The 19,964-nt window shown below is 43.7% G+C and overlaps 1 protein-coding gene across 18 annotated transcripts in view; it reads left to right on the top strand.

Annotated features, from left to right (window-relative positions):
• Positions 1-19,964, top strand: part of ptprk (protein tyrosine phosphatase receptor type K) — a 156,410-nt gene that overhangs the window by 65,399 nt on the left and 71,047 nt on the right. For all 18 annotated transcript variants that reach the window (XM_045720782.1, XM_045720781.1, XM_014205051.2 and 15 more), the window contains 4 exons: positions 2,465-2,736; positions 13,170-13,251; positions 17,605-17,720; positions 18,499-18,673. In XM_045720782.1, the coding sequence (XP_045576738.1) occupies positions 2,465-2,736; positions 13,170-13,251; positions 17,605-17,720; positions 18,499-18,673 (645 nt within the window). The remainder of the gene's footprint in view (positions 1-2,464; positions 2,737-13,169; positions 13,252-17,604; positions 17,721-18,498; positions 18,674-19,964) is intronic.

Raw genomic sequence — 19,964 nt, 5'->3', positions numbered from 1 at the left:
ACAGATTTAGCCTTTGGTGAGACACATTGGAGAAAAACTAACCCTTGCTTGATCTTGGTTTGTCATGGATATCATACCTCAAGTCAAAAACGCCATTCTAAGGGGCCTAAGTGGTTCTCTCGACATCGAATATGGAATCAATCATAAAACGGACAACATATTTACAAGACCGAGACCCTTACCAATTTGCATTGAGACACAAGAGGCCATTCATGAGTAATATGATACAGTGAATCCCCATCTAGTCATTTCACATAGCCGCATTATTCCTGGCCCCGATTGCCAGGTCGTTTAGGACCTGGTTTGATAAACAGGTGTTTAACCAACAACGAGGAAGGGCCATAGGGGTTAAAGCTGCTCACATTCTCTGGGAAATAGTCTTTGTGATGCAGATTGGAGACCAGTGGCTATGGAAGGGGCAGAAATTGGTTCCCTGAGGTGTTTCCCAAGTGGCACAGCGGTCTAAGGCACTGCATCTCAGTGCTAGAGGTGTCACTACAGACCCTGGTTTGATCCTGGGCTGTATCACAACCAGCCGTGATCGGGAGTCCCATAAGACGGCGCACAGCGTTGTCCGGTTTAGGGGGGAGTTTGGCCGGGGAAGGCCGTCATTGTAAATACGAGTTTGTTCTTAACTAGCTTGCCTAGTTAAATTATTATTGTTTTTATTCTGCTTCGAGGGCTACTTCAGAAATTGTTTTCAACACTGTTGCTCTAAACACACCTTTCACCTTATTGAGAGTGCGGGGTTGATGTGAAATAAATACATGTAGGCTGAGTTCATATTTTAAATGCATGTAATTGAGCACATGCAGAATGTGAGGAGAGCACATGTACAGTATGTTAATATGATGGGCAGTTTTCAAACCTGTCCGTGTCTGAAAGGAGGATCACGCTTTGAGGCTGGCTGTGTGATTCAGAGAGATAGCAGGCTATCATGGTAACGTTGGAATTTGGATGCATAAACAGAAGAAAGGTGGTGAAATTGTTTGTTTTCAGGCCACATGAATCAAAGCTGATTTCAAATACTGTTGAGCAAACAATTCCCATCTCTCCCAGTTTTATTATTGCTGTATGATTATTTCCCTCTCTGAAAAAAAAGTCTAAGGATTTTTAATAGGAAAAAAAAAGAAGTCTGGATTTTGTTCATCTTTGGACGTCCTTTGTTTGAGCTTTAGTGGGGTAGTTAAATAAATAAATAAAATCATAGATGTGTGTAATAGAATTGCCAACAGCTTTTGGCTCTAGCTCGCGTTCCGTTTCTTTCGTTTTTTTTGTGTGAAAGCTTGATGATCTCGCTCTCGTAAAGAAGTAACGCATGGGAGAGAAACGGACACACGTTTTTTGTTGTTGTTGAGGCCTCATGTTTATTTTGTACCTTGATGAGAAACACACTGCCTGGCCTAGAACGGTTCGTCAGGGAGGTGGGAGGAGGGGTTAGCGGGGGAGGGTGAAAAATACACTGCCTGGCCCTGCTGGAACGGTCTGTCGGGAGGGGGAGGGAGCAGGACATTGGGAAGGGTGAACTGCCTAGTTTTGGGGAGGAAGGCTTTTTTTGTACCTTTTTCCTGAAACAAACCTCCAACAGACAAACTCCCTTTGTTCCCAAGGACAAAGACTCGCCTTTGAACACAGACCATTTCAAAGGTCTGGAAATATATACATTTCAACAATTAGCTATTCGTAAATGCAATTTTCCAAAAAAGCTGTTGTACCACAAATCAAGAAAACATATACTGTTGCACTCCAAAGGCTTCTTTGTATTTGACCACCTTGAAATTATCACCCACTTCACAGCGAATCCTCTCCATTAAAAACCCAGCACACATAAACACGGCCAGATGGGTTCCTAAAAGATTTCTTAGAACTTCTTCTCTGCTTGGAGCTGAATACACAACGACGGTTCGGAGTTCTCGTACAATATGAATCATCAGAACTCTAGTTAAATTGGAGACATTGTTTTGGCAGGCCTGAAAATGGTGAACAGATGTACTGATTTTGTGACAAATGGTTGTGAAATGAGGCTTTGGCTAGGCCTGATGTCTTGCTTAAGGGGATAACACATGAGCAAAATGGATTTAAATCATGCATAATAAAGATTTCAATAGGAATTGAATTTGATATTTGTTTGTTAAATCAATTCTAAATGACCCGCACTGAACTCTACATGGCAATTTTCCCCAAATTATCATATTCATTTTTCATTTATTGGATCTAACTGTATTTAATCAATTAAAATGTTGTTTATTTGAAGCATTTCTATTTGTTTGGTCTTTACCCAAAAATGTGTTACTAAGAAACATTGGAGCACTTACAGTGGAGTGGAGAACCTTAGCTGCTGAGAGTCTGACTCTAGGTCCCTCTTATCTCCATGTCCCTCTAATGCCCCTCTTCTCCTCTCTTCTTCTCCTCTCCTCTCCCCTTCTATTCTCTTCTCCTTCTCTCCTCTTCTATCCCTCCTCAGGTTCCTACATGATGGTGGACTCCTCCCAGCACGACGCCGGAGAGAAGGCCCGCATCCAGCTGCCAGTAATGAAGGAAAACGACACCCACTGTATTGACTTCAACTACTTATTGTACACCCAAGATGGCTCCAGCCCCGGGACGCTGAACATCCTGGTGAAGGTCAACAAAGGTCCCATGGCTAATCCCATCTGGAATGTGACCAGCTACACCGGGAAGGAATGGCTCCGCGCTGAGCTGGCCGTCAGTACCTTCTGGCCCAACGAGTATCAGGTACACAGAGCCACTACGTCGCTCCATTACCTATCCATCTGGGTCCGTTTGTATGAGACGTCTCAGAGTAGGGTTGCTGATTTAGGATCAGTTTTGACTTTTAGATCACAATAAATAAGATTACATGGACAGTGGGGGGGTTGATCCTAGATCAGCTCTCCTACATTTGATACATACGGACCAAGGCCTCTGTAGCACTGATATGGAGATGGACCTACTGGCTGTATATCTATTGGCTGTATATCTATTGGCTGTATATCTGTTGTTCACCGGTTCACTGGACTTTGTTGGGGCTCGATGATCTTTAAGCCGAGAAGGAATTGTAATTTTCTTCACCGCTTGCAATTAGATTCTCAAATTAGTCAGGGTCCAGAAAAGGATATTATTAAAGACTATAAATTATAGAAGTTTAATTATTCAAATCATTATTATTGAGAGGGCATGGGCAATGAGCTGATTCCATATAAATAGGGATTAATTTGCGCATATTCGCATTTTTCAAATGCCACGTTGATTGTGATGCGTCTAATCGTGAAAGTAGGCAAATCCATAGTTCTCCAAATGTCACCTGGATCATTGAATTTATTTCTTGTTTATCATGGTCTCCTTCTTTACGGCCAATTCATTTTGCTCTGTTTTGGACAATAAAACTGCAAAGCTAATTGTATTGTATAACGTCATCATGCATGGTCATGCAACATGACGAGAAAATGGTGGTTCATTTCACAGGTCAGTACTTTTTTTTCCCCCCCGGTGTAAATTAGGGAGTGATAGCAAGTCACTGAAGATCATTAAACCTTCCTCGCAGTCAGATTTACAGCTGATAAGAAAGGGCTCTCAAGTAGCCAGTTCTGTAATGAGAATGGATGGTTAAGGAGGAGATGGACAGGAAGACCTACAGCCCCTCTCTGCCCTTGTGTTCCCCAACCCAGGACGGGGGTCTTAAAACACACATACATGCACGCACGCACGCACACACTCACGCACATACACACGCGAGACAGTGGTCGTTTGTGCGCTGGTAATGAGGCCTTGTCTTAGCAATGTGGTCGAGTGGAGCTGGACCGTGGATCTTTGTCTAAGACTTTTGGGGAAGGCGGCTAGGCTAGGCCACTGATTTATCGGTCTTGAGCCGGGACTCAGGAGTGGAGACTGGGGCACAAATGCAATGTGTGAGGCTGTGTACGCCAGAGGGGCCTGGTAGGATAGCTGCATATCACTCTGCGCCATCTAAAGCCGGCCTGACAACCCAAACCTCCCACCCCTAAGTATGGGTTCTCAGTGAGGAATTTCTGGGTGACAACCCAAACTGCCCCGAGCTATACCTCTGAAAGGCTGTAACACAGGAACAAGGTTGATAGCCTGGTTCTTTATCCTCAGAGTCCTGCTAATAGCTGCTGCTGTCGTTGCTGCAGCCTGTAACATAAGTGGAGGCAGGTTTTTATTTCCCCAGCAATGTTCAGAGTTGTTTTTTTTTCACAACCCTGGAGGCACGCCAGGTCCACCATGCGAGATGGCTACATTGGCTGTAAATGACTAAAAACGGATTTGAAATATTCAGAATGCATGTTGATTGATGAGAGCGGAGACTTTGAAAGCTAAAGACATTGGTCTAGATTCGGTGCCAGATACTTTGTGGATATCAAATTACCATGTAGTAGCTAGTGTACTCTCTCCCCTCGCCGCCTCTCCCTCTCTCTCCTTCCTTTTGCACTTCAGATACTTTATTTATCCGCCTTTTTGCAATGGGATTTGATTCAATAAGCTCGCCTCCCTTTCTTTCTCTGCCAATGCCGTATTTGTAAGTATTTCATTAGCATTTTTGCTGCCTCCTTTTCTCTCTGTATGGTTAATGAGACCCGTGGCCTGTCATGTCACTAATTGGAAGGAATGAATGATTCAGTACTCTTGTCAACACGTGTCATCTTGGAGTGATAGGGAATTTTAAGTGGGTGATGCTTATTATTCTAATCAGATATTTGGTTTCGTAGTATCCTTTGCCAGTGGTGCCAGAGCTAGAGTTGTAAAGGCCTTCTGACATGCTGTCACGCTGACAATGGCTAGTGTAATTGGACACCTGTGTTTCCATATGCCTCAGTGAGGACACTTCGCTGTAATACCAGAACGGTAGTATTCGTGTGAGATGAAATAGAAACGTAAGCATCAGTGTGTAACGGTTATGAAATGGTTTATTTGCTAAAGTATTTTTTTTGTAAAGTAGGTGTACTTACATTGGCGTGAGCTATTAGTGACGTGAGTGAATGAGTGAGTGAGTGAGTAAGATGAAAAAGGTTTGGCCACAGGTGTGCGCTTGTCTTTGTTTCATTATAGTTGGCTGCCTCTGCTGGTCACGAGCAGTCATTACACATGTAGTCTCTTCAAACTGTAGTTACAGAACTGCACACATGTAGATTTTCCATTTATTCCATCAATACGATTTATTAAAAGGCATCAGAATGCGTTCATCATCAATTCACTCGCCCATCAATTGTGTATATGTTTCAGTGATGATTCATAACTCTATTGCCAATATTTGCAATGTCAGCCTACTCAAAGTTGACCACATTCAGGTAAAACAAGTTATTTTTAATCGTAGGCCAGAGATCATCATCCCATTGTTCCTCCCCTGCTGAACGGCATTTTGTGTCTCCCACTGAGCTGCTGTCTCCCAAAAGGTGTGCTGGGAAAAGGCCTTGTCTGAATAGATCCCTTCATAGAGACCTGGCAGCCCCAGTCCGCCCCATCCCCGATCCCCTGCAGAGGCCGGAGCAAGCTTAGACATCTTAGCCTGTAAATAAGTCTGTACACGCAGGGGATTAGGCATCATTTGAGAGAGCAGAGCATTATAATTAATAGCCTCTGATATCAGAGGGGAGAAGCTAATGAAGCGCTAGGACCAGTGCCGGCATGTCTCTTCGTCCTTCGCGCTCTCTCTCTCTCTCTCTCTCTCTCTCTCTCTCTCTCTCTCTCTCTCTCTCTCTCTCTCTCTCTCTCTCTCTCTCTCTCTCTCTCTCTCTCTCTCTCTCTCTCTCTCTCTCTCTCTCTCTCTCTCTCTCTCTCTCTCTCTCTCTCTCTCTCTCTCTCTCTCTCTCTCTCTCTCTCTCTCTGAGGCTGCTGCTCATTTGACCTTTGTCTGCATTTCTCCAAATCCACATCACCGTGAAGCCCAGGATTGGTGTATTTGTCACCTTTGATTGGAGGGATAACCCCAGACACCTGGTCATGGTGTGTAAATATTGGTCTCTTACTATATTTAAATCATGTGATTTCGCATTTATGATAGTTCTTCACTTCTGGCATGCGCAATGAAATAAATGAATTAGGACTGATTGAATGTGTCAGACTGAATGTTTAATGAAATGTTAGAGGTGAGATGACATACTCTCTGGAGATTGTTAAACGTTGAACAGAGTGTAGCAGCTGAGCACACATTGGTGAAGCAGTCATACATGCATGATTTACATGTGTCAATAGACTATTTATTTGTGTGTCTCTTCAGACAGTTCAGACTAATTGCCATGGATATGAGACGTTTTTACTCCAGTAGACGCTGTTTTTTTTTTATGCTGCAGCTGACAATTTGAAAGTAAACATGCGGTCTCCTCTTTGTCCTGGGGGTAAGGGCACTGACCTACGTGGTCTTAGCTGCTGTCCAGAACCCTCAGCCGTCAACTCTAGTTGTCTTTAAGGGGGATCTTAGAGGAACTATGGTGTCATGGAGGGGGTCTGGGCTGGAATGGCACTGAGGGGCCCGTAGGACCCAAGTGATTTATTCACAATCAGGTGTTTACTCTTTAGCTCAAGACCAAATTGGTGTGTGGATTTAACCAATCAAGACTGTTAAAACAATTAGGGCTCAGACTGGTAGGCTTTTCCACGCTAGAGATGTGTGTCTGTGTGTGAGCCTCTTTTAATTAATGGAGTGACAACTGAGGACTTAAAGGAGTGTGAGTCACTAGGAGTGTGAGAGAGGGCAAGCCAGTTCCTGTAGCACTCCTTGTTGTGTACACTTGGTGTGGGTGGGGGTTGGTTTGTTCAAATGTGTGTGTGTGTGTGTGTGTATAGGGAAGGGAGGAGTTGTGGGGGAGGGTGGAGGTCTGAAGGCTGAGGGCTGGCATTTCTTGTCAAGGTCGTTCCATTTCCTCTCGTCAACGCTGTTCCCCCCCCCCGCTGCACATATTTTGGCCCAACGCAGACTCATTCCTGACGCTCTGACTACTTCTGAACCTATAGATGGCCTGCAGAAGATCGGAATGGGGGGGCAAATCAAGCATTGAGGTCTTTGTTTAGCCCGGAATATTTCCATCTGCGTCGTGAGGTGTGATGATTATGACCCCTGCGTGTGCGATCCTGAGAAATGACCACGGCGCTGCTCTCAGCACTTCTCTGCACTGAAGGAAACAAATGACAAGGAGGCTCTTCGAAGGCACAGCCTGACAAAGAGCTAGAATGTCTCTCCTTTGTTCAGAGCTTTGACTGTGTGTGTACGTGAATACAGCCCTCCTGTTGAGTAGAAATCACAGGTATTATCATTAATGGTCCGTATTTCACCTGTTGGAAGGTGGTGACTGTGCCACATTGACTTAAATTGAATTCTTGCACAGAGGGCTTTTTCCAGCCGGAGCAGAGCTACGCAATCCATCCATTAGAGTCATTTAATCAGTGTTAATGACACAGTCTTAAGATGATTAACGTGATTAGAGCCACACTCGCAATGGATTTTAGAGTCTAATTCTTATTGAAGTAGAAATGAGCCTGGGCCCTTTTGAAAGATTTGTTTGCTCTTCCGTTGTGGTCAGTGTTGGCGACTTATTCTGGTGGATATCCTACCCCTGGTTTGGCGGTTTGATGACTCGGTCAGGAATTTGCTTCCGTTCCTACCAGGTTGAACATCTACCCTCACCACAGGCGTCTACCCTCCCTCTCATCACACTTCAGGCTCGACCTCTCCAAGTGCAATTGCTCTGATTTGGCCCCGGCCATTGATCTGAATACGGAATCAATCAGCGTTAATAAGAGAGAGTGTCAGTATCTACCTCAAAACATGCTTCCATTTTCCTGAAGCCCCTTACCTCAGTATTGTCCGGGCTCTCTGCCGTATTAAAGTAAAGTACAGCGTAATGGCCGTTTATGGAGATTGCTCCTCTGCCGGCATGCAGCGGGTGAAATGATAGATTGAAATTGATCGCTCAAAGCTGAGAGATTACTCTTCAACTGAGAGGGATGCACCTCCTATGAACCGCCCTGTGAGGAATCATGGGAGGGAGTCTGAAGCCAGAATATATTGCTTCTAATGGGCCATCCTGGAAGAGAGCGAGAGCCTTCGCAGCACTGCACATCACATCGGAGCCCTGAAAACAGGTTACTGCATCTTTCTTTAAAAGCAAACATTTCGGCACACATCTCCCCCATAGACATGATGAACGACGTCTCCCGGGCTGCTCCCAAGGAAATAAAAGGCTTTTTCTCTCTCGTCACATTTGTATCAATTGTGGTATTTTTTTTGACAGTGTTTACTCTGTGACTGCTGTGGTAATGATCAGCGGAATAAATGCAGATGGGAGATGGGAGGGAGGGGGGTGTAGATCCTCCAGGAGAATGCCTCTCCTCCTCTCCTAGCCAGGCCTCTCTGTGACAGGTGAAGTGATAAGAGAGCAGCAAATACAGCCCCCCCCCCCCCCCATAAGGTGGGTGATGTGATGAGTGGGTGCCTGGCAAGAGAGAGGGGGTGTTTTTGTGTGTGTGTGTGTATGCGCGCGCAAGCACATGTTTGCATCTCTGACAGTGTTTTCTGTATATTTCCAAGTCACGGTCGTAGTTTGCCTCGATGATTGGGTCGCATGTTTTGATGTTCCTGAGACATGTCTGCGTTGGTTGCGTGTATGTTGAAATTCTAATCAATGGATTGCATTTTTCAGTTTTTTTAGAGAAAGGGGTAGAAAAAAATGCTTTATGATTCCCCCCCACCCTCTCGCGCACACACACACACACACACACACACACACACACACACACACACACACACACACACACACACACACACACACACACACACACACACACACACACACACACACACAACCTATACCAGCTGGTAGGGCAGGAGTTGCTGACATCATGGTCATTTGAGCAGCTCATGCAGGCTCCAGCCCAGCTGCAGTCTCTGCCTGGCCGTCCGTCCCTGATTCTGTCCCTGCATGTCTCCATGTGAGGCTCCAGCAGACAGGAAACCCTTCTCTACGTCCATCTGCCACCCCCTCCTAGACCACAGAGCTCCTCTCCTTCCCTCTCCTCCTCTAGCCAAGACCTGCTGGTCCAAAGCGCTACCCAGCGTTCAGCCTCTGAAAGGTAACCTCAGTGCTCTAGACATTGAGTTGGGTTCGTTGTATTTCAGATTTCAGAGACATTTAGTACTCTCTGTATTTTGGATAAATTAACTTCCAGTTAACTTTATCTCAGTATGACTTGGATTGCTGATGAAACTCCTCAGTTCCTCAAATCAAAATGGAGTAAACAAAGATGAACCAACAATTTGGATATATCCGCTGTGAGCGTTTTTTATTCCATTGGCTGTCATCCTCAGCCTGTGCTGTGAACATGTCAGTATTTTCTCCTCCCCCGGAGGAGAGCAGTGTATTATTTTTAAAGAGCTGTCAGGGGGCTGATGCTGAGTTCACTCTGTGAGCCTACTGGCTTGTGGCTTGGTGACATCAGGGCTAGTCTGTCGCAGCTAGCTCGGTTAAGATAATTGCACCAGCACAGTGTGTCACAGCGGAGTTTTTTCTTCTTTTTTTTATCTCAACTTGTTTGTTCAATTTTCAATGATAGCCAACCTTTTCTCTTTACTGTCACAACTGAAAATTGCAATTGGTAGTTCCAGAAGGGCCACTCTTTCACCTTTTCCCTCCAAGAGTATTATGAGTTGTTGTTCATCTGTGTTGTTACGACCAGGCTCTAATAAGATCATGTTATTACGTTATTGTGGGGAAAATCTGGTAATCGAATACAGTACATCTGTCCATTTTCACTCGTTGTGGAAAAGCGATATAGAATGGGGGGTTGGGAGCATGGCAGATTCCCGTGACTGCCCTGACTGCACTGCTCGCTTAAAGATTTATACCATAATCCTCTCATTGGAGTTATCGCAAGTGCTGGCTTAAGATTTGTTTAGCAAATGTCGTATGCATTAAGAGAGAGATCACTTAAAAGGATATGAATCTCAGCTAAAAGCAAAATACCATCATTAAGCTAGAGCTCGGCGGCAGCTGGCACAAACTATTATTGTAAATGTTTATTCTGTCTCTCTCTTTTCCTGCTGAAAGGCATGTTTAGAATGCAATTCGGGGGATCAGGATTCAGCTGTAAAGTGTCCTTAGATCCCACAGTAGATTTAGCAAATTGTGAAGTCTAAGAAAGGTGAATTAAAGGTTGTGTTCAGTGGAAAACAAAGTGCATGAGGTTTGAGGGTTATTTTCTATAATCAGCTTCAAGGGGAGGCACATCGTTTTAAATTGACCACTTATAGCTAAATGTAAATCTGTTCTCCCGTTGCCCCTCTAACACTGTGACACACTTACAGTGCCTTCAGAAAGTATTCATACCCCTTGATTTATTCCACATTTTGTTGTTACGGTCTGAATTCAAAATGTATTAAATCAATTGTTTTCTCTCATCTACACACAATACCCCATAAATATCAAATGTACATAAGTATTAACGCCCATCAGTCAATACATGTTAGAATCACCTTTGGCAGCGATTACAGCTGTGAGTCTTTCTGGATAAGTCTCCAAGAGCTTTGCACACCTGGATTGAATAATATTTGCACATTTTTGAAAATATTTCAAGCTCTGTCAAGTTGGTTGTTGATCATTGCTAGACAGCCATTTTCAAGTCTTGACATAGATTTTCAATCCGATTTTAAGTCAAAACTGTAACTAGGCTACTCAGGAACATTGAATGTCGTCTTGGTAAACAACTCCAGTGTATAGTTGGCCTTGTGTTTTAAGGTATTGTCCTGCTGAAAGGTGAAAGGTCTCCCAGTGTCAGTTGGAAAGCAGACTGAATCAGGTTTTCCTCTAGTATTTTGCCTGTGCTTAGCTCTATTCCATTTATTTTTTATAAAAAAAACTCCCTAGTCCTTGCCAATGACAACCATACCCGATGACAAGCAGCTACCACCATGCTTGAAAATATGAAGAGTGGTACTCAGTGTTGTGTTTGCCCCAAACTTAACACTTTGTATTCAGGACATAAATTACATTTATTTAGCAAATTATTAGCAGTTTTACTTTAGTGCCTTATTGCAAACAGAATGCATTTTTTTTTAATATTTGTATTTTGTAAGGCTTTCTTCTTTTCACTCTGTCATTTAGGTTAGTGTTGTGGAGTAACTATAATGTTGTTGATCCATCCTCAGTTTTCTCCTATCACAGCCATTAAACTCTGTAACTGTTTTAAAGTCACCATTGTCCTCATGGTGAAATCCCTGACTGGTTTCCTTCCTCTCCGGCAACTGAGTTAGGAAGTCTTTTTAGTGACTGGGTGAATTGATACATCATCCAAAGTGTAGTTAATAACTTCACCATGCTCAAAGGGATATTCAATGTCTGCTTTAGTTTTTTTACCCATCTACCAATCAGTGCCTTTTCTTTGCGAGGCATTGGAAAACCTCCCTGGTCTTTGGGGTTGAATCTGTGTTTGAAATTCACTGATCGACTGAGGGACCTTACAGATAATTGTATGTGTGGGGTACATAGATGAGGTTGTCATTCAAAAATCATGTTAAACACAATTATTGTACACAGAGTGAGTCCATGCAACTTATTATGTGACTTGCTAAGCAAATCTTTACTCCTGAATTTATTTTGGTTTGCCATAAGAATGGGGTTGAATACTTATTGACTCAAGACATTTCAGCTTTTCATTTGGCATTAATCTCAAAAGAATTCTAAGAACATAATTCCACTTTGACATTATGGGGTATTGTGTGTACCAAATCTAAATGTAATCCATTTTCAATTCAGGTGTGAATTGAAAATGTCAAAAGGTGTGAATACTTTCTGAAGGCACTGTATATGGTTACATGGCTACAGCACATTGCAGTTTAGGGGTGGCAGGTAGCCTAGTGGTTAGCGCGTCAAGCCAGTAAGCGAAAGGTTTCTGGATCAAATCCCCGACCGGACAAGGTACATCTGTCGTTCTGCCCCTGAACAAGGCAGATAACCCACTGTTCCCCGGTAGGCTGTCATTGTAAATAAGAATGTGTTCTTAACTGACTTGCCTAGTTAAATGAAGGTTGAACGTGTCCAGAGTAGTAAAAACCATGTAAACCAGTTGGATGTATACTAAGTGCAGATTAGGTCGATGGACAACATTTTTTAGTAAGAAGCTGGGTATATTCCAAAAAGTATCCCGATTTTTCTGTGAGTGTGCAACTGTCCATAATTTGCCAGAGGCCTAAGAGGCCCAACCATCAATTTGTATTGATGGATGAAAGCAGAGGGCCATTGAGCCCCAGTCTCCACAGCAGGCCCTGTAAGTGCTCTGATTAGCATGACGTCCTCAGTACTGTAATCACCGCTCTGACAGCCTGATGTGGGGGCAGCTATGGACAACTGCAATGTACTGTAGCCATGTACGCATATAGCCTGCTATCCCCACACAAAGGTATAACCCTGGGGTTGACATTGTATGTCTACCTATTAAGGCTGAACCGTATGTTCTGCCCACACAATTGGTTCGTTTTTTCCCCCCCTCTTTGTGTGCAAGACTCTGACTGAGGGTAAGGGACAAAAACTTAACAGGAAAGTATTTTTAGATGGTCATTATTTCCCACTGTGTGGAATTTTAGTTTAAACGTTTTCCGTGGTTACGATATGGCATCTGCTAATTCAATAACCATCCAGAGGAAATTTCAAATTTTTGTAAAGAGTCTGATTTTCTTTCTCAGTGTTAAACATTTTAACTTAATGAAATCAATGTTTTTATATAAGTACTTTTCTTCTAAAAGCTTTCACTTGCATTTTGCTTTGTGTTAGAATTCAACCTCAACATTGTTTGCCTCATGGCACCAAATAAGTGACTTGACTTACTTTAAAAGAAGTGAAAAGGGGAAAAACATCCCACCTCACGTTGAAATCATGCTGCTGTGACAATCACAAGCCACACATTTAATTTTTTTTACAGAATATATCGACTGTTGATTTATTTATATTCCCCCTTCACTTTTTTATCTGGAGAATATGATTTCTGTCCCAGTTTACGATCACATCCCATGGCACCATAAAGTGCCCACAGCAGATATACCAAACGGCTGCCTGTTGGAACCTGCCAGTGTCTTGGGCAGAATGATGACGCATTAGGGATCGATCTGTGAAAATTTGATGGAAATGAGTGTTGTAAACATCCTGCCCCCCCCTCCTCTCTGGCAGGTCATATTTGAGGCGGAGGTCTCTGACGGGAAGACAGGCTTCATTGCGATTGATGACATCCAGGTTTTGAGCTATCCATGTGGTAAGTCATTACACCGGCAGTAATTACCAGACACTACTGCATTGCTGCTGATGGATTTTTTTTGTTGCTTTGCAAATTAAGATACGTAAGGTGACACTGTGATTGAGGGGAAAGGTGAAGTGAGCAAGTTTTGCTGCTGGAAGACAATAGAGTGGGCTGACCTGCATTTGAAAACATCAGTGACTGTCGGCAGAGGATGGAATAAATAAATACATTAATAAATGAATCAGCCGTGTAATAAAGGATAATTGTGCTCTCTCAGCATGGCTTTCTGGGTTGTAATAGCTGGCTTCCACCCACTTCAGCACAATGAAGTACTTTAACTTTCAAAAATCCCTGGCTTCCCGATGACCTGACAATTAAATATACCGTAGTAGTGTTTTAAAAATGTTTTTACCCAGAGACCATTTTACAAAGACACAGTGAAAGCATGTTTCCGACAGCTTCCACAGATGCCAAGATTCTGAGACGTCATTGGAAATCAACTTTTCTTTATGTAGTGAGTGAGTGTGTCCACAGTTGTTTGCTCTGTATTCACTCGTACACATCAAAAGGGCCCAAACTGAAAATTGTAATATTTCGATTTTTCCCTCACTTCCGTTTTGTCTAGAATAATTTGGATTAGTCTATCCAGGATGATAAAGGATTAGATTAAATAATGGAAAGGCATCCCAATTAGGAGCACCAGCAACCACAGGGGGTAGGGATTTCACCTTCACTGATGAGGTCTACTAACTAGGAATGTAATCCTTTTGAACAGTGTAGTCAACCTTTTGTGACAGTTAATTATAAAGGGTGGGTGAAATGGCTGGTTTAGGGACACTGGACCCTTTGAGGACTAGACTGGTCCAGTCCAGTGTGTCCAGCCATGCGTCTTCTCCCGCTACCTCCTCCTAGGCTGCATCCCAAACGGCACCCTATTCCCTACGTAGTGCACTACTTTTGACCAGGGCCAAATGTAGTGAATAGGGTGCCGTTTGAGATACAGCCCTAGCCTCCACAGTAGCAGCATTCATTTAAATTGACAGCTGCATCCAGAGAAATGCTCTGAGCAGTGAGCAGTACTGAGCACTAGCCACCCCTCATTTGGCAGCGGGGTAAGTGGATTGATTCAGGGGACCGATACATCCCACGCTAATTTGGAGCTAATCTGCTAATGCCGTCGCTCCAGAGGGTAATTTCAGTTGGATTTAACAATAATAATTATCCCTCGGTCTCAAACATTTACCCATTTATTACTTTGGAGAAACCCATTTGAGTTTTTTAAGGAGTGTTAAGTATTTAGTGAGCACTATAGGAAAACAATCATATTCCTAGTAAGTGCATGATCGATCTTCAATAACAAATGCTTCCGATTTGGACAAACCGGTTAAACAGAAAATGTTGTTTTCTTTTGCACTTTCTATGAAACCACTTGGTTCAAAGCGTCTGGCATGACCATATCCTCCTGGTTATCAGTGGCCACTGGCTCTGATCCCTGTCTCAAGAGGAGCTTGTGGCTCTTCAGCGGCAGAGAGGCTAGAATGGATCCCTGACTAAGCGCTGTGTGAAACGAGGGTGTGCTGAACCACCCACCTCTCTAACCACCCATTGCACTGATCGTAATGAACTAGCTAAGCACACGACCTAGCTGACACTGTGATTCTCAGTCTCTATTTTCGCCATCGTCTCCCAGCTACTTACAGTGGGGGAAAAAAGTATTTGATCCCCTGCTGATTTTGTATGTTTGCCCACTTATAAAGAAATGATCAGTCTATAATTTTAATGGTAGGTTTATTTGAACAGTGAGAGACAGAATAACAACAACAAAAATCCAGAAAAACGCATGTCAAAAATGTTATAAAATGATTTGCATTTTAATGAGGGAAATAAGTATTTGACCCCTCTGCAAAACATGACTTAGTACTTGGTGGCAAAACCCTTGTTGGCAATCAGAGGTCAGACGTTTCTTGTAGTTGGCCACCAGGTTTGCACACATCTCAGGAGAGATTTTTTCCTACTCCTCCTTGCAGATCTTCTCCAAGTCATTAAGGTTTCCAGGCTGACGTTTGGCAACTCGAACCTTCAGCTCCCTCCACAGATTTTCTATGGGATTAAGGTCTGGAGACTGGCTAGGCCACTCCAGGACCTTAATGTGCTTCTTCTTGAGCCACTCCTTTGTTGCCTTGGCCGTGTGTTTTGGGTCATTGTCATGCTGGAATATCCATCCACAACCCATTTTCAATGCCCTGGCTGAGGGAAGGATGTTCTCACCCAAGATTTGACGGTACATGGCCCCGTCCACCATCCCTTTGATGCGGTGAAGTTGTCCTGTCCCCTTAACAGAAAAACACCCCCAAAGCATAATGTTTCCACCTCCATGTTTGATGGTGGAGATGGTGTTCTTGGGGTCATAGGCAGCATTCCTCCTCCTCCAAACACAGCGAGTTGAGTTGATGCCAAAGAGCTCCATTTTGGTCTCATCTGACAACAACACTTTCACCAGTTGTCCTCTGAGTCATTCAGATGTTCATTGGCAAACTTCAGACGGGCATGTATATGTATTCTTGAGCAGGGGGACCTTGCGGGCACTGCAGGATTTCAGTCCTTCACGGCGTAGTGTGTTACCAATTGTTTTCTTGGTGACTATGGTCCCAGCTGCCTTGAGATCATTGACAAGATCCTCCCGTGTAGTTCTGGGCTGATTCCTCACCGTTCTCATGATCATTGCAACCCCACGAGGTGAGATCTTGCATGGAGCCCCAGGCCGAGGTAGATTGACAGTTCTTTTGTGTTTCTTCCATTTGCGAATAATCACACCAAATGTTGTCACCTTCTCACCAAGCTGCTTGGCGATGGTCTTTTAGCCCATTCCAGCCTTGTGTAGGTCTACAATCTTGTCCCTGACATCCTTGGAGAGCTCTTTGGTCTTGGCCATGGTGGAGAGTTTGGAATCTGATTGATTGATTGCTTCTGTGGACAGGTGTCTTTTTTACAGGTAACAAGCTGCGGTTAGGAGCACTCTCTTTAAGAGTGTGCTCCTAATCTCAGCTCGTTAACTGTATAAAAGACACCTGGGAGCCAGTAATCTTTCTGATTGAGAGGGGGTCAAATACTTATTTCCCTCATTAAAATGCAAATCAATTTATACAATTTTTGACATGCGTTTTTCTGGATATTATTGTTTTTATTCTGTCTCTCACTGTTCAATAAACCTACCATTAAAATTATAGACTGATCCTTTCTTTATCAGTGGGCAAACGTACAAAATCAGCAGGGGATCAAATACTTTTTCCCCCCACTGTAAATCACTATGGTTGGGACTTTTTTTTTTTTATGGTTCCTCACTAGCCCATTGGATCATCTCACTATTCGATCTCCTCTTCCTCACTTCTCGGCCGCCTCTAGATCTCACACTCGGTAGTGCTCTCTGTCTAAGATTCTGTCTCTTTGTATGTATGGGTTGTGCATAAAATATGCCTAATCAGTTTTTCCGCTGTAGTATACAGGCTAATTTGGGGGAGTACCCTTAGGCTGTGTTTTGAATTCGCTGCTGGATTATAGAACACAATTAAATTCACAATCACTCCAAAACATTCATTAAAAAAAAAACATCTACAGGCAGTGAGTTTTCGTCCTCAAAGTCAAATTGAAGAAAGATAATTGAAGGAATGTTAAATGCAGCATCTTTAAAAACTTACCGAGAGAACACTTGGTGCATCTATACATTGACATAGAAATAGCTAATGTATTCAAAGTATGAAGAGCCAAGCCATCGTTTGACTCGTTAGATAATATGTAACGAGGATCCCTGGATGTTAACAACAGCGGGGAGCCAGACAACCGTTTTGACCACGTGGTCCTGTTGCGTTCAGATAGACTTCTGCTCCTTTTTGTACAATGTTCCTCCTAGTCATGTGAGCTCAGTTACCGCCGGCAGTGCTCTCGACAACCACATGGCATCTGGACTGCCAACCAGCCAAATCACCATGAATAATTTAGCTGTCCAGATCAAAACTTTGCTTGTTAATATTCTCCCTTCCAAATGTCTCTTCTTCCTTTCATCCTTCTCCTCATGTCGGTGCATCTAGGTTTCCTTTTCTTTGATTTGTCTCTGCCCCCTTGGAACACCAGTATCTTTTGATCTGAGGTGCTAGTGCGTATTGTCATAATCCAGGCTGTTCATAGCACTGGTGTGTGTGTTTACCTGTACCATTTCACCCTCTCAGCTCTGGCTGTGTCCGTGTGACAGATGAGGTAGAAGCTAGTAATTAGGACTTGGCTGTCTGACATGGCGAGGAGAGGGAGGTGCTGCATTGATCATGTCGTGTACGTTGCATTTATGACTGCTGTAATTGTTTTCGTTCCCCGTAGATAAATCGCCTCACTTCCTGCGCCTGGGAGATGTGGAAGTCAACGCAGGGCAGAATGCTACCTTCCAGTGCATCGCTACCGGCCGGGATGCCAACAACAACAAACTGTGGCTGCAGGTAGGGACTGGGAGCAGGCAGGGCACGATAACCACTGAACACCAGGACTCATTATTAAACGGTGGGGTCATACTGTTGTTCATGTATCACACCAATAGACAAAAAGTGAGTTCAAAATTCGAATCTATCACTTGGTATATCACTTGGCATTGTGTCTTCAAAACTCAAACACCTCTCTTTACCATCTCAGATACGATACGCTACTCAAGGCAATGCCACATCTCTTTGGGGAAATGTCTATTATGAAAGAATGGAAAATCTATTTTGTCAGCTAGGGCTGCGGGAAAATCACTGTTCAGGTGACTGCATTGTCGAAGCCCCCCCCCCTTCCTCCCCCCTAATGCCTAGGGTGAACTGATAAGGCCCACAGAGATGAAGGGAGAGTGGGATGGAGGGAGAGAAGGAGGTAGGGAGGGAATAAGGGATAACTCCTCTCATGGATGACTGGGTGGGAAAGTGCGAGAGGCGATGTGACCATTTCGGTGCCGGCGGTCGTCGAGGTGAAACTGTAAAAGAGACAGTGCTGTCAACACCAAACTTGTCTGATAACGTTCACCGTGATAAACCCTTAGAGGAAGTGGCGGCTTAACAAACCCATTTATCCCTCTGAGATACACTTTTACACTATGTGTTACTAGCTTGATGCGTCCTTGATGCCATGTTTGTTTTTAAGAAATGACTCCAGATTTGATATGTCTGCCATCATCTTCCTGATAATGTAAACGGCCTTCCGATGAGTGCAAACGCATATGTTTTTTTCCTTGTTTTTATCGTGCAGAGGAGAAATGGGGAGGACATTCCCGTGGCGTCGACTAAGAACATCAACCACAGGCGGTTCGCTGCCTCGTTCAGACTGAAGGAAGTGACTAATCTGGACCAAGACCTTTATCGATGTGTCACCCAATCAGAGAGAGGATCTGGTGTGTCCAATTTCGCCGGACTCATCGTCAGAGGTATTTGTGTCCTCCTCAGATGAACATCCATGCACAGCTGTTTACTACCATATAAATGATTGGTAGCAGCTCTTATTCAAGTCTAAGAGCTGTTAATTGTGGTTTTGGACTCAGTTGCAAAAATTCCACAAATTTCTTCATAAACATTATGCATGAATCAAAGATAAATATGTGAGGGAAAACACAACTAGCATATGTTTATTCAGATGGAGGAGTTTTATTATTAGGATATTCAAATGAGAATCACCAAAGGGAAAATAAATACACAAGTTCTCATGTCATGATGTGTGAAGTCTGCTTGTGGGAATGCTTCTCAGATGGGGTCAGTGGAGAGCGCAGAGAGGCTTGGCGACAGGCCATGCTTCAACAGACACCTCGCAAATCAGCAGACTTCTCTCTCTGAGCTGCTCTGCATATCTCCAGCCACACAGAGAATTAATACAGACAATCGTAGCATCTTCCCAGCTCCTACCTCCGCTCCCAACCCAGAGGAAGGGAGGGACAGTTTTCTTGCATCAGTAAAGCAAATCCTATTGTTAGCGCAGGCCAGAGGGCCCCAGAACCCTGGTGTTAGAAGGGAGTTGAACATTAACTGCACTGACAGGTCCGATATCTCACTGGCGCTTGAAAACTGACATCCTGCTACAGCAATCCGAAAGATGGTAATTTTAAAGGAAATTTTGGGGCCATTGATACAGGCAGCCCATAATGAGAGCTGGCAAGGAGTTGCCCGTTGTCGATTATGGCCTAAGGGTAACAGTTTATTAGTGAGTCCTCTGCCAAAACCGAAGTGACAGAGGATGCTGCCGGCAATTTTGTTCCGCTTTGTAACAAATGAAAATTTAAGTGGCAAATTCCTTTCACCGAAGAACTATTGATCTATGTGTCCCCCAGCGGTGAGGGAAACAACACCAAGCGGAACACAATTCACTTCGTCATGAGGTTTGCGCAGCTCCCAGAGTTCTTTGAGTAATGATGTTGCCCCCTTGCTAGTAGAAACAAAACTTTATTGACAATACTGCTCATTGGAACAGGGCCTAAAACAAACATGCCTGGTGCGCTCCACTTTAACAAATCAAAGGAAAAGCAGCCCGTGAACGGCTTTGATAGTGAGATGTTTCTTACGGCTTATTGAAAGACTTCGGAGTTGACCTTAGGTGCAATTCTCAACATGGTATTTCAATTGTATTTCTTATCCAAGTCTTTATGATTAGGAATCCATGGGAAAAAATGTGCTTCATCTAAAAGGTTCTAGTATGTTGTCTTGTGCATGTGAATGTATGCACAATTG

Source organism: Salmo salar, chromosome ssa06 (assembly GCF_905237065.1).
Source record: "Salmo salar chromosome ssa06, Ssal_v3.1, whole genome shotgun sequence".
NCBI lineage: Eukaryota > Metazoa > Chordata > Actinopteri > Salmoniformes > Salmonidae > Salmo > Salmo salar.
The sequence above is the reverse complement of the archived record's forward strand: the minus strand, read 5'-3'. Positions and strand labels throughout refer to the sequence as shown.